Below are 14,051 nucleotides of genomic sequence, written 5' to 3'. Positions count from 1 at the left end.
AATATTTATGCAATTCCAATTCGCTCACTGCTTCAGCGGTGAGTTAATGAAAACGAGCAATAATTTACCATGTAGTCAGGAAGTTTGCCAAAATATACACAATCTTTTTGTTGTAAGCCAACTTTGCAGTCATCAGAAACCAGTGTAGCATCATCTCCACTTCGCTTATTACAGACAGCAAGATATATGATCAATAGACCATTGATACACTGAGGATTATACATGCAAAACGTTTCACATAAACTTTTCAATCATTAAAGTTCCTGCAAAACAGGATCCAAAGTTTCACTTTTCATTCAAAATGCGACAAAGATGAGGGCTTGAAGTAAGAATGGATACATGAAAATAATGGGGAGGGGATGGTGGGAGGAGCAATACAAATGGGAGGGGCTAAAACAGTACAATAATTGAATGTATATATTTTTAGAAAAATTGCACCATAAACTTTATATGCCACAATACAAAGTATATACACCCCTGTATCATCAAATACATTTTTTAATGAACCAACAGCTTGATGCAAAATTAAACTTCTGTTATACATCATGATAGGCCACAAAGGGAAGTGTCCACTCAGTTCAAATTTCAACTGCTCAAAGGTTCAAGAAACCAGTATTGTCCCACCCATGGATCATACAAGTTGTTTAAGACAGATGATAATCTTCAACAAGCAATAAGTGAAAAAAAGTTGAGGAGAACATTCTGTGGAATATTTATTTGGGAAGCCTTCTGGTGGAAATGGGGAAATCAAAATAAATAAAACAAACCATGAAGGCAGAGCACAAAACTTATGGAGGAATACTGAAGAGCAACAGTGATACATGAAACAAATCATATCTAAACACTCGATCACAAAGCTAAACATTAAAAATAGGATCCGGTATTTTGGCAAGTTTATGAAATGATCGATGATGTCAGACTCGTTTGGAATGAGGTTGTTGTGTACAAAGATTGGAATCTAAATATATTTCAAAAAATCAAGTACATTTGGGTAAGGAAGCCAGGAAGGTGGCAGCTCAAGAGAGTTCAACGTAAGTTTTGAAAATATATGACACTGTCGATACATGAGATTACCGCTTTTGATAACATCTGATCAGGTGTATGCATATCTTTGTGTCGCATGCCATATGCTCACTTCCTCTGCCAAAAAAAGGGGGTGGGGTTTTACCTCCATTCTTATCAGTTTTAAATACCATCAGGATTTGGAATCATACTGCATATGAAGACAATTAAAGTAAAATTGGCAGTCACGTCTGTTATTTAACAAAAAAAAACCTTTATTAACCTCCGCCATCGAAGATGGACGGAGGATACTGTTTTCACCCGTCTGTTTGTTTGTTTGTGAACAGTATTACAGAAAAACGACAGATTTCGACGAAACTTGGTGGGGGGGATTAGGTATGGTCCAAGGATCATGCCTTTAGATTTTGGACTTGGTCCAAAGTCCAATATGGCTGCTATGGTGGCCATTTTGAAAAAAATATTTGAATATTTGTTTTTGCATTTCTACATGTTTTAAGTGATTTCCAACTCCCCCCCCCAAAAAAAAAATTGTTAGAGAAAAGAAAAAACAAAATTTTGCAACTTTTTTTTCAACAAAATTTCGAATTTTTTTTTTGCATTTCTACATGTTATAAGTGATTTCCAACAAAAAACATGCCAAAATTATAATCGCGGCTGATTTTGGAACTTCAGGTGGATATACCCACATAAAATCAATTTCTGTCTCAAGGAATCTAGTTATGAAAAATAAATTGAGTATGCAAAAGTTAAAAGTAAAAGGGAAAGTTGCAAACTATAACTCTGAGCACTGTTGACGTCAAATTGAATGAATAGGATATCAGGTTCACTTGAGTGACCCAGCAGTATTGGCGGCAGAGGTTTTGCACTCTACCGAGTGCTCCCCCTCTAGTTCTCAGTCTGTTTTGCTACTTTAAATCACCTGTGAATTTTCTAGACGGTCTTTTTTCATTTCTATTATGCTATTAATTGAATAATTGGCTGAACAGATTCTTGAGAAAGTCTGGGAAGGGGAAATAATGGTAGCAGTTTCACAAAAAAACAAAGATGGGGAGAGGGGCAACTGATTTACACTCTCTTAAGATAAAAAAAAATTAAAATAAAAAATAACCCAGGTGCTCTTACGTCAAACCACAATGGCGCATCCATGCCAGATGAAGCAACATCGACAAAAAACATGCAGGACGAAACAAAGGAAAAGTAACAAATTAAAAAAAAAAACTTTTGGACATGATGATGCTTCAGATTTACAATCTGTTGTTGGAAGAATCTCTGCAATATAAGAGGATACAATTCCTCAAATGTTTTAAACATCATTTGAAAGTTTGCAGTGATAAAGCAATCGACATGTACAAATCAATGATACCACGTGTATTTAATCACATGGGATCATCCCAGTGTAACAGCCACCTCAACAGCACAGAACACCAGCACAAGGATTGAGATTTCAATGCAGGACCGAATACAAAGAAAGCATTTACTAGTTTTGGTTTGGACAAAAGCCTTCAGCAAAACAATCTTTAAAAACACCTCAAGACCATCACATCAAAATTCAATGCAACAAAAACAATTAATCCATGCTTTGCAACAAACTCTCACACATTTCCAACCAGGATATATATATATATATATATATATATATATATATATATATATATATATATATATATATATATATATATATATATATACATCTATCATGATATTTGGAAGTCATCATAAAAATACATTCAGGTTCAGCATTTGCCCAAGTGAGATTAACATGTGAGCAAACCTTTAAGCCAGTGAAAAAAGTGAAGATGCACTCCTCTGTGACATCATAGGGCAGGTTGCCCAGGAAGGCAGTGTAAGGTGGTCTGCTTGGAAGGCGGCCCTTGTCAATGCTGGGTCTGTAGACCTCACGAGGTGCTGTTGGCAGCTGCGAGCGATCGATTATTTGTCGGGAGATGCTTTCATCAAGAGGCCAAGCGTTGGACGCTATGGGATACAAAGTCAGCAAATAAGAAGCAGTGCACAAGTAGCACTTAATAATCTTGCTTTCAAACTCATCTCTTGCAGGCTGCCATCATTATTTACAAGAAGAGATTCTACGTAAAGGAAACATTGTTTATAGATGAAAGTTAACATTAAACTTGTATGGTTTCACAAAGCTAAAACTGGAAAAAAAATTTCAATCTCAAATTTCAGCGACCATACAAACTGATAAAAAAAGAAGTGGAACAGCATTCCAAAATTGAAGAATTATATCACATTATCACTGTCTGTTTAATTACTTTAGAAAGACAGATGGACAGCAGACTCCAATATCCCACCAACCCCACCCTGGGCTTTGTTAATAAATATATATATATATTTTTTTTTTTAACCTTTATTCTCCAAACACGACTCACCATCTCCAACAATATCTTCACTTTCATCAGCCCAGTTGATGGATCGAGAATAACTACGAGCAGAGCAAAAAATGCCGTCCTCAGCTAGAAAATCATTCAGGCTAATAGTCTTCCCTTTCTTAATAGTCTTCTTTTTTGCAGCCATTGGCCTTGCTGATATTGCTGTAGAACGATAGAAGGAAGGAAATCAAAATAGTGCTACAGAAAAAAATGAGCAGCTTCAAAAAAATTTTTTTTAATAAAAGGACAATACGACCAACCAATCTGCATCTTTAAATCACGACTATCTACATTAAAGAAAGCAGAAAACTCAGAAATATAGCACACCTCCAACTATAACAACAATACAGCCCAACAAACTTAACCATAAAATTGGTGTCAAATTATACAAAAATAAAATAAACAAAAAGATGGAGGATCGCAGAACATTTAAAAAAATAAAATGAAATAAAAATCATTATCATTACCTCCTCCACTAAAGGTGGGAGGTGGTTCGGCTTTCACCTCTGTCTGTTTTCAGGATATCTCACAAGGTTGTGGACAGATTGGTTGTGTGACAAGGGATTTTAGTGAAGATCCGAAGACGATAATTTTTTTTAATTTTATAAGCGATTCTTCACCATTGAGAGATTGGGCTAAAAACAATGCAATGCATGATATTTCAAAAAACATTAATGGGCCAAAAATACTCGACTAGATCAGACATTGTGTGCAAGAGTTATGCGCTTTACCGAGTGCCCTTATCGTTCAAAATTGGTTCGTTCAATCACACGATCAAACAAGGGGCCAAAAGCAATTTCACCTTCGAGTTTAAAGAAATGAAAGTCTGGAATTTGTTTTGAGTGTGCTCACAGCAAATACACACTCATACTTGGTGAGTGGTTCAAATTTGACCTTTATTACATTACATTTATAACTAGCCGGGAGGCGACGATGGTTCGCCGGCATTATTGAACAATGCCACGATAGGTACAATCGAGTTAGTGGAAGCTTTTGAGGAAGCCCTACCGTAAAAACCTATCTCTTCCGTCAAAATTGACCAAATCAAATCGGATTTTATATATGTTGTACTTATGGACATTACGCACAGCTTCGAGGAAATTAAATTGCGAGGAAAAAAAAAAAAAAAAAAAAAAAAAAAAAAAAAAAAGAGAAAAAAAATAAAAATAAATTAAAAGTTCAAGTGGGCATGGCTCCGCCCACAAGGGGCGTGGGACGCCCCTCATACAAAAAGACAACTAAACCATGATATCTTGCTTGTGTCCAAGTTTCATCAAGCTCGCATCAAACGTCACGGAGCTATGCTCTGGAGAGAGTCACAAATAGACAGACAAGCCGGTAGGCGGACATGGGTAGTCGATCAAGTCGAATTTAGTCGTTTTTCAGCCGTTACGAGCCAACAAAAGCGTCCATAGCAATGGTTCTTTCTCACACATAACTAGGACATACCATGAACCTACCATACCACTTTCATGTATGTCTGACTCAGTCTCTGAGATATAACGACCTTCGTTTTTTTTTATTTTTTTTCGAGCAGGGTTCATTCAAAGTCTATCTTCTCCGACAATTTTCATGGGAGTGGACTGAATTTTTTTTGTCAAGGAGGCTGAATTTGTTGCCTACAAACGATCATAGTTTGATTTTTGAATTTCGATATTTTGATTTTTTTTTTTGAAAATTTCAAAGGCCCATTGCTAGGCAACCGAGGGGTCCATAGCAACAGTTCTGAAACGTGCACAACTAGGTCATGGTATGAACCTCCCACCAGAGTTTCATCAAAATCGGCCTACGATTAACTGAGTACTGGCCTGGACAGACAAACAGACAGAGACAGACATAACGACGGAAAACCTGAGAATAAGGGTAGATAGATCGACTACCCAACAGACAGACAGACACACAGACAACAAAAATAGTGGTCACTGCTGGTGCCCATGAACAAAAAAATGGAAAGGAATAAGTGCAGATTGATATTTGAAGGAAATCTTCTTGTGTGAACAGCTGGCCAGTCTTCATAATCACACATTTCTTGATTTAACTGTTTGAGTGCTGTGGGCCATAATCACGGCCTGTGACATTGTTCAATAATAATCTGTATTATTTGTTCCCATTTGATTTCATGTGAATATGTTCAGCATGGCCTTCAATGATTGGTTTAGAATGTGTTACATTGCAGCTGGTTTGTAAGGTCGATGTTTATTGGCAAAAATTAATTCCCGCTTGTTGAGTGTGGTTTTATTAGCGGTTGTTTTTAAAATGGTGATATCAAGATAAGACAGCAGTGACATTTCAAACGATTTTGCAGCAAATCATTTGGAGTTTGCAGGAAGTAATTCTGAGTTTTCTAATAGCACTTTGTCCAGTGACACTTCAGATCATATTGATGGAGGTGGTGATGTTGACAGATGGACAGTTTGCCTGAAAAAGAAAATACTGGATTTCATATTGCATAATGGAAAAAAAAAAATATTCAGCACTCAGTTAATGTACATGGTGAAAATCAAGGTGGAGGTGAAAAAAGTAACCAAGACCATTTAAATAGGAAGGATCATGAAAGCAAAGCCTGGTTAAATATTGGACTTGCTGAGCAGCACATCAAGGACATTTGTATCAGAGCATTGAAAATAATTTCAAGATCAACTGCTGTAAGACCAAACTCTTCAAATTCAAACAAGTGAGTTCATGAGATGAGGAAATTAGAATTTCAAACAGAAACAAGATGATAGTCACGATTTTCGAGAATAAATGATGGAGGAAGAAACAAATGATTGGTTCGAGGAAGAGTTTGAATAAAGTAATGGAAGGGCGAGTCCAGAGAAAGAAAAACAAATTGAACAGAAGCATCCACGCAAGAAAAGAGCAGTCGTACCAGCAGCAGGTGAGGAAATGACATCAAGTGAACAGAAGACAAAGAAGCAAATAAATTCCTTCTTCCACATATGAAATCATTTAAGCGTTCTACTCTTTTGCACAATGTAGAGATTAATCCTTGGACAACTTTAAGTTACAATACAGTACGTAAAACAAAGTGAAAGCCAATAAGGAGGAAGATCTGCCACTCCATGGAGGTCCACCTCTCAGCAGACCACTTGCATGTGGGAGAAGAGAATGGATGATGGTTATGAAGGATCATTCAGACTCACAAATGTTTACACTAATCCAGATGAACTACGGGGTAAGGTTACCTACACCATTTGTATGGGAATAAATAGCTCAATCATAACACAATGTCTTACATGGCAGGTGACCAGAATTTTGCGGGTTTGACCCATTTTCCTTCTTTTCGCTTCCATTCCACTCGCATGGATTCACACAGAGTGACAGATCTGTAGCAATCTGTACCCAATATGCAAGGTATGATTCTAGTCTGACTCGATTGGCTGGGTGACATCATGAGCTTTACCCAATCGACCAATTAGTTCAATCCTCATCTGTATGCATCGTCACTTCCTCTCGTCTACCATTTGCCATCACTCCGAATCAATCGGTAGGCCGATTTGCTTTCCAATTCGCCTTCTTACTGTGATATTTATCGGTACTTTCGAGTATTTTGAATGGTAGGATTCGATTCGGATAGTTTTCATTCGTATACAGGGTGTCCACAAATTACCGTTCCAAATTGAAATCGTAATTTAAAAAAATTAAAATAAAATAAAATGAATGAAATGGGATACAATGATGCAGTTTGATGCTTGTGAATGAACGAACATTTCTCAAAGTTTTGTCAAGATCATTATGTGGCATTCATTACTTGGTCTCTATAAACCAGAAAATACTGCTCTTTATTGTGGGGACGCTATTTGCAGTAAATGTGACGTCATGCGTCACAGGGACAACTGGAAATGAAAAAAAAGTCAATAAAACTTTGAGAACTGTTATTGTTGTGGGCCGGGGGTCGGTGGCGGTAAACGACCACAAGGTAGAGCAGTGGAGTCGTCTCCCACCGAACACCCGGAATTTAGGTTGTGACTCTTGACAACTCCGAAAGGTCACGGGTCACTTAGAGGACTATGGTCACCAATATTTTGACGGCGTGAGGTAGGGTCCACTTGTCCAATTCCAATTAACCTAAGTACTCATGCTGTCCAACTACTGGTGAAACTACACCCTCGGCAGACTTTGCCCGAATCGAGTCGCTATCACCAACTCGGATTCGGCGTAACAAAGTGGAAGTTACCAAAGCCGCGCCGGACCAAATGAACAATTTACAGCCCGAACGGCCTTCCTGGTTTTCAATACGCACCTTGCTAATCCAATGAAGGAAAGCACAGAAAATGAGCTGGTACATTTAATGGGGGTTTATTTATACCAACAAGTGAAATCCTTCAATACAGCACGTGTGGTGAAGCAAATGAGTACACTAATGTTAAAATATGCAATTTATGCTTTTTCTGTTGAAAAAAACTATTAAAAAGCATACTTAATATTTGAAATGTAAAAATCTTGTTATTATTGTGATAAGCACCTTTATATATATATATATATATATATATATATATATATATATATATATATATATATATATATATATATATATATATATATATATAACAGAGGAATGAAATCGTTCGATACAGCGTGGCAGGTGGCCGCAAAAGAATGATTGTAAGTAAATTTCTACTACTAATGCATGACGAAACACTTGTTTATGGCTAATATTAAAGAGAATGATGGCATAAGAAGAACTTGGCTTTCAGTGTTCGGCGCGAAATGCCATGGTGGACGGAAATGACGTCTTTCGTTCGTTAGTTTGTACATGAGGGGAGTGTTTCTTCGTTTTTTTCCGTCAAGCAATCAATTAAATGGTTTTCACACATATATATATACACATACATATATACATATATACACACACAACACATTAGTTTCACAAATTTTCCATTGAAATACTCGGATATTTCCGTCAATTGTCGACATTTCCGTCGAGGTTACGCACTGTATCTACCGGATGGTCGTCATTGGCTGTCTTGAGGCACGTGGGGGGACGGGGGGACGGGGGGACAACGGACCCACCGGAGACGTGGTAGACGCCGCCGGGGATATTTCAAACTCGGTGCAATTGAATACAGCGTACGTGCTGTAATAATCAGGGAGAGGGACACAGAGCAGAGTTATCCGAATATGCAGGCAATTTACAGTGAGCGAGAGCACTTAACAATCCGACTTAAAGACAGGGCCCACGGACATGCGCGCGCGCACACGCACACGCGCACACACACACACACACACACCAAAAAGAAACTGGACCCCGTGGGTCTTTAGTCGGTAGAGCCAAGCTGGGGTACCTGTCCCGCCTCGTGCAGTCACACCGACCAGAACCACCACGGTGGGACTCGAACCCACGACCACGACCACGACCGTCTGCAGAGCCCTCGTCGACAACCACTCAGCCACAACGACAGACTGCTCGGCAATCGCCGCGAACTCCTCTCTGCCGAACCCTGGTCCTAACAACCACTGCACTCTTCTGAGTTGGGAGGGTCTCTTCTCCTTGCCACTCGCCCCCTGATTGGACAAGGGGTTGCCGGACGACTCATGGTCACCTCCCGCTTAGCTGGGGCGTGCGTGTGGTGCTCGCCCTTCACTCATTGGCTGGAGGAAATGATCCATGCCCTTCCTTGGGGTGGAGCCTCAATCCGAAGCGACGGAGGCTCCGCCCACGCCCTCAGCTAAAAACACGTGGGCAATGGTGATGGGTCTAATGACGGTGGTGTCGTCGTTGTTGCATAAAAACCTAACTAAACAAGTGGTGCCAGGCACAACACATTTAAGGCATAAAGTTATTTTGGGGATCAAATTTAAATTTGATACATCCTTAACCTGAATGTTGATTATAAGGAATAGAATAAGGAATATTTTAGTCTTAGTTTGAAATCAATTAAACCATTTTGGACGAAGTTATGACCGTAAAATGATTTTGACCTTTCAAGACCACGTAAGGTCAAAGGTCATGGTGTCAAATGAAAGCCAATAAAGGACTTGAAATATGTGTTCCAGAGTAAAGACGCATATTCCTTTTTTGACAAAAAAAAAGACAACCTTTTTTGATTTATAATGGAATTTTTGTAATTTTAATCGATGACCATGACCGCCAAAACTTCGGACCCTACCAATCTTCACAAATATGCATTTTTCACTATATAATCGGAATAGGTAGGATTATAAGTGACAAATAGAATAAGGTTCACTATAAGCTTAGTTTGAAGTAAATCAGATCATTTTGACGAAGTTATGAGTGAAAAACGATTTTGATCTTTTCGTGACCTTGACCTTTCATCCAATTGGACCCAAAAGTTAATGGGGTCGTCCAAGGTTCATTGCCCACCTATGGATTAAATTTGACAGTGTTTGCAAAAGCCGTTTTGCCGTAAAGTTGCTAACAGACAGACAAACAAACAGACAAGCCGGTAGGCGACATGGGTGGTCGCGACATAATTGCATACTAGTCATACAGTTTTTGACGGATCGGGCTGAAAATTGACAAAGGTTGATTATAGTGCACATAAAAGCCTGGAAGCCCATTTTTAATTTTCGAAAAAAAAAAATGAATTTTTTAGGATTTTTCTAAAATTTCAAAGTCCCGTTGCTAGGCAACGGTGGTGTCCATAGCAACGGTGCTCAAAAGCAAAGAACTAGATCCTGCTATGAACCTACCTGTCAAGTTTCATCAAAATTGGTCGACTCCTGTGGCCTCCAGAGCTGTCCATTACATACAAATAAACAAAACAAAAAAAAAATGATGGTAAATAGACACCATATTTTTGAAGGACTACCATTTGAAAAATAAAACCTCAATCAAAAATCGGCTCGAGTAAAATTTTCTAAATATCTCGAAGTGTTTCATTCCGAAGTCTCGTTTCTCCACATTCAAAACTGTAGGACGAGTATTGAAAATACCGTACGCGGGTTTTCGGCCGCTGCATAGCAACGGGTGGTTGCTCAGCAACGAAACTCAAACGCGCACACTCCCAGCCCATATGGCACCTGTTCGCCAAGTTTCATCGAAATCGGTTTGCTGGTCGTAGCGCACACATGAGATTCCCATTAGACAGAAGGGGATGGATTCTAACAATAAACACATACTTATCAAAATAACTGAACTACGGGGACTCTGGCCGTTTGTGTGCACAAGCTTTCCAAATCCGTAACATTATACATGTATGTATGTGTCTTACTTGGAACCTGCTTATCATTACTGATTAGTGAACACATCGAATCGCGTTTTACCACGTTTGGTTATTAACCCTTTGTGTGCAGCATTGTTTACGGCCGCACGGTTACCCGTTGCTCAATTTATTTATGTTTCAGAGGGCTGTGAATTTCAAGTGCTGTTTTCAAAAGATTTTTTAAAAATAAAAAAATTAAAATAAAATCTAAAAAAAAAAAATTCAATTTTTTTTTTAATATCTCGTCGCAAATGTGCGACCGCAGCACATAAAGGGTTAAAAAAAAACCCGCTTTCGATTCCTCCGAACCCGTTTTTTTGTCGCCTTCAAACTTGCCATGTATGTAATGTGGTGATAATAAAATAAAATAAATATTTGTTATTATTAAAAAAAAAGTTTCCATGTAAGACAGAGGAGGCTGCTCGGTTCACGTGACGGTCGTCGTCGTGCTGCAGTGAAGAAAAACGGAATCAAACGGCGATTAACAAGTGAGACGATGAGAAAGTAGAGAGTAGAGAGAAAATAATTTCCACAACCCCCATAAATAAGCACAGCACCTTGTTCAAAACCGTCCCCGTGGCTCCACACACCCAAATCAGGACCACTGAAGGAACCACGACGTCAAAGACCCTCATAATAAGGAGGGAAGGGAGGGACGTTGGGAAAAAAAAAACTAAATAAATAAAATCTCCTCAACTTCCTCACACATCCGTACTCGAACCCGACAACAAGCTCCCTGAATCATTCGAGAGACCTTCCCGCGCATGTTACAGGAGAAACCAAGGGCCATAGAGCGACGAGAACACTCAGGGATGTGTATAAATCGTGGACGCTCACCTGCAGCAGCCATCACGGCCGAGGGGGCCCGGAGCGACGCTCCGGATGCGCGTCACCATCAGCTGGCGAATCACGTGACCAAAAACCCCACGTGACAACCTTTATTAACAACGTCACCGAGGCGTGCACGGAGTTTCCCGGAAGAACACGCCTTGCTCTTCTCAACAGAACATAGAACTTGTCATAATAAATCACACGTTACCTTCAACGTTTATTAAAACCTTGCCATTCACGCTTTTCTTCCATTAGTGTTTCAATATTTTGAACGTTTCCCTCTCGAATGTCGCGAAGTGTATTTATCGTTGAGCCGGCACCTCCTTGTTCGGAACGCTGTTCACTAATCTCGGTTTGTCAGTCAAAAGCAGTGTGACGACTGAGTGTGCTCACTTTATGAAGGGAAATTGCTTCAACGTCTTTACTTCATGATATTTGGGGGGAAACAGCTTTCGAATCAGGTGCCGAAAACCGGAGAAGTCATTTAAATCGTTAAACAACAACAACAACAACAACCATGAAACATTTCGGACTCGAAAAGGGCGGTTTTGATCCACCGGTGATACAAAACGTGTACTCGTCGTCGAGAATCCAAGAAGTAGGAGCTACTACCGTGAAGAGCGTGAGAAAATGAGGGGAATGTGAATTGTGGAATGGAATAATAATAATAACATGAAAGACGTGTCGGGAGGAGAAGAAGCATGCAAATCTTTATGAGACCGCCGTTGAAAAGTACGTTTCAATATCGTCCTCTCCATGATAGCAAAATTGAAGCAACAGCCTCCAATAGTTTTCTGATTCGATTACGGCGGCCATTTTTGCTAACATGTCGAGGCGTTCCGTTCGTAAGCAGCTCGCTTACCGCTCGTCAAGCACCTTTAATCGATTGAGCCGAGCTGCTTGATAAACCGCTTACAAAGCTGTTGATACCAAACGGATAGCTTGGCAAACAATAGCAAGCGGCTTGCTAACGGAACGGCTAGCTTGGCGAGCGATAGCAAGCCGCTTGCTAACGGAACGAGCCCCTGATTTTTTTTTTTTTTGCAATCAGACGGACCCAGCATAGAACGACTTGCAGTGTGTTCAGTTACCAAGCTGCTGCAGCTAACGCTTGCCAAACCAGCCGTTCCTTATCAACAGCTTCGACTGTAGTGCTTGCTTGAGTGCTTAAGCCACTTTGCGAGCGCTCTACAAAAACAAGCTCAAATGAGCTAAGATCCTCGTCCTCTTAATGATGACCTCATGAAAACGAATATGACGTCATTGTGATGTATCAGGTTTGCGATAAATTATCTGTGCTGATGCCCGGCTTGATTCCCGCAAACAAAATTCAAACAGCTTGCCTAGTTTCGGAGATAATGGTAAAGGTGATTTCCATTAGAGACGATATTATGACGTCAATTTTTTTTCTAGGAAGAATTTCCAAAATCGGAGATGGTTACTGCCTGCGCTTGGGCTTTCTGTATATACATGGCAAGTTTCACGAAGATCCAATGAAAACTCTGGGTTGTGAAACAAAAAATGTCAAAAAATAGGAATGACGTCATAAATATTGATATGACGTCATAGTGATGTATCATACGTGCGGTAATTCATCTCTGCTAATGCCCTGTTCGATTCCCGCAAACAGAATTCAAAAAGCTTGCCTAGTTTCGGAGATAATTTTTTAAGTGATTTCCATTAACGGAGATATTTTGACGTCATAACTTTTTTTTCTCGGAGGAATTTTCAAAATCGGAGATGGTTACGGTCTGCGCAGGGTATTTTTACATATATATGCCAAGTTTCAGGAAGTTTCGATGAAAACTGTAGGCTGTGAAACAAAAAAGTCCACAATAAGAAGATGAAGAATAACAACGCGTGTAAGACTTGGAGATCCTCCACGAGGATCTAAAAAAGTCCACAATAAGAAGATGAAGAATAACAACGCGTGTAAGACTTGGAGATCCTCCACGAGGATCTAAAAAAGTCCACAATAAGAAGATGAAGAATAACAACGCGTGTAAGACTTGGAGATCCTCCACGAGGATCTAAAAAAGTCCACAAGAAGAAGATGAAGAACAACAACGTGAGTAATACTTGGAGATCCTCCATGAGCCCTAAAAACTTGGTAACTGAACACACAGCAAGGAAAAAGCAGATGCTCTGAACGCATTTTTCAGAAGTGTGTTGCTTCTTATAGCGGACAGAACAGAAATGCCAATCATGGAAAGGAGTAAAGTAGAGTCGAGTAGAAGCTGCTCGATCTGAGATTGAATTTACGGAGGACGAGGTGAACAACCTTCTCACCAAATTACAAGTTGTCGTGTACTTTTCATCAGCACCATGCACCAATTTGTTGGTACTTTTACATCGTGAACTTCGTCCCATTTACTCGTCCAACCAATGGTACTTTTACATCATCCAACTGCAAGTGAACCAGTTTCAGACCCACAGACAAAGTTCAAAGTTGAATTTTTCTCCAGGGTTATCCATGTTTGCCCGACTGCACTGGACGGTAGATTTAAGCAGTTGCACCATGTCCTGCAGCCATTTCAACTTTATGTTTAACATCGCAGCCAGAAAGGCTTTGAGTGAAAATGATTTTAGGAAAAGCTGTAACGACCTACATGTCCTGCTCACTGATTCAAATCCAAGCGATCTT

The 14,051-nt window shown here is 39.6% G+C and overlaps 1 protein-coding gene across 4 annotated transcripts in view; it reads right to left on the bottom strand.

Annotated features, from left to right (window-relative positions):
* The window catches only part of LOC147029797 (eukaryotic translation initiation factor 4B-like), a 186,396-nt gene extending 174,830 nt beyond the window's left edge, over positions 1-11,566 (bottom strand). For all 4 annotated transcript variants that reach the window (XM_085873131.1, XM_085873132.1, XM_085873129.1 and 1 more), the window contains exons 1-3: positions 11,414-11,566; positions 3,411-3,572; positions 2,795-2,997 (exon numbers count right to left, since the gene is read on the bottom strand). In XM_085873131.1, coding sequence (XP_085729257.1) covers positions 2,795-2,997; positions 3,411-3,572; positions 11,414-11,426 — 378 coding nt within the window. In that variant the 5' untranslated portion in view covers positions 11,427-11,566. The remainder of the gene's footprint in view (positions 1-2,794; positions 2,998-3,410; positions 3,573-11,413) is intronic.
* Between the last annotated feature and the right edge of the window lie 2,485 nt (positions 11,567-14,051).

The sequence above is a fragment of the Eptatretus burgeri genome, chromosome 3 (assembly GCF_056783735.1).
Source record: "Eptatretus burgeri isolate ZD-2024b chromosome 3, Ebu_testis_v1, whole genome shotgun sequence".
Taxonomy (NCBI): Eukaryota; Metazoa; Chordata; class Myxini; order Myxiniformes; family Myxinidae; genus Eptatretus; species Eptatretus burgeri.
The sequence above is the reverse complement of the archived record's forward strand: the minus strand, read 5'-3'. Positions and strand labels throughout refer to the sequence as shown.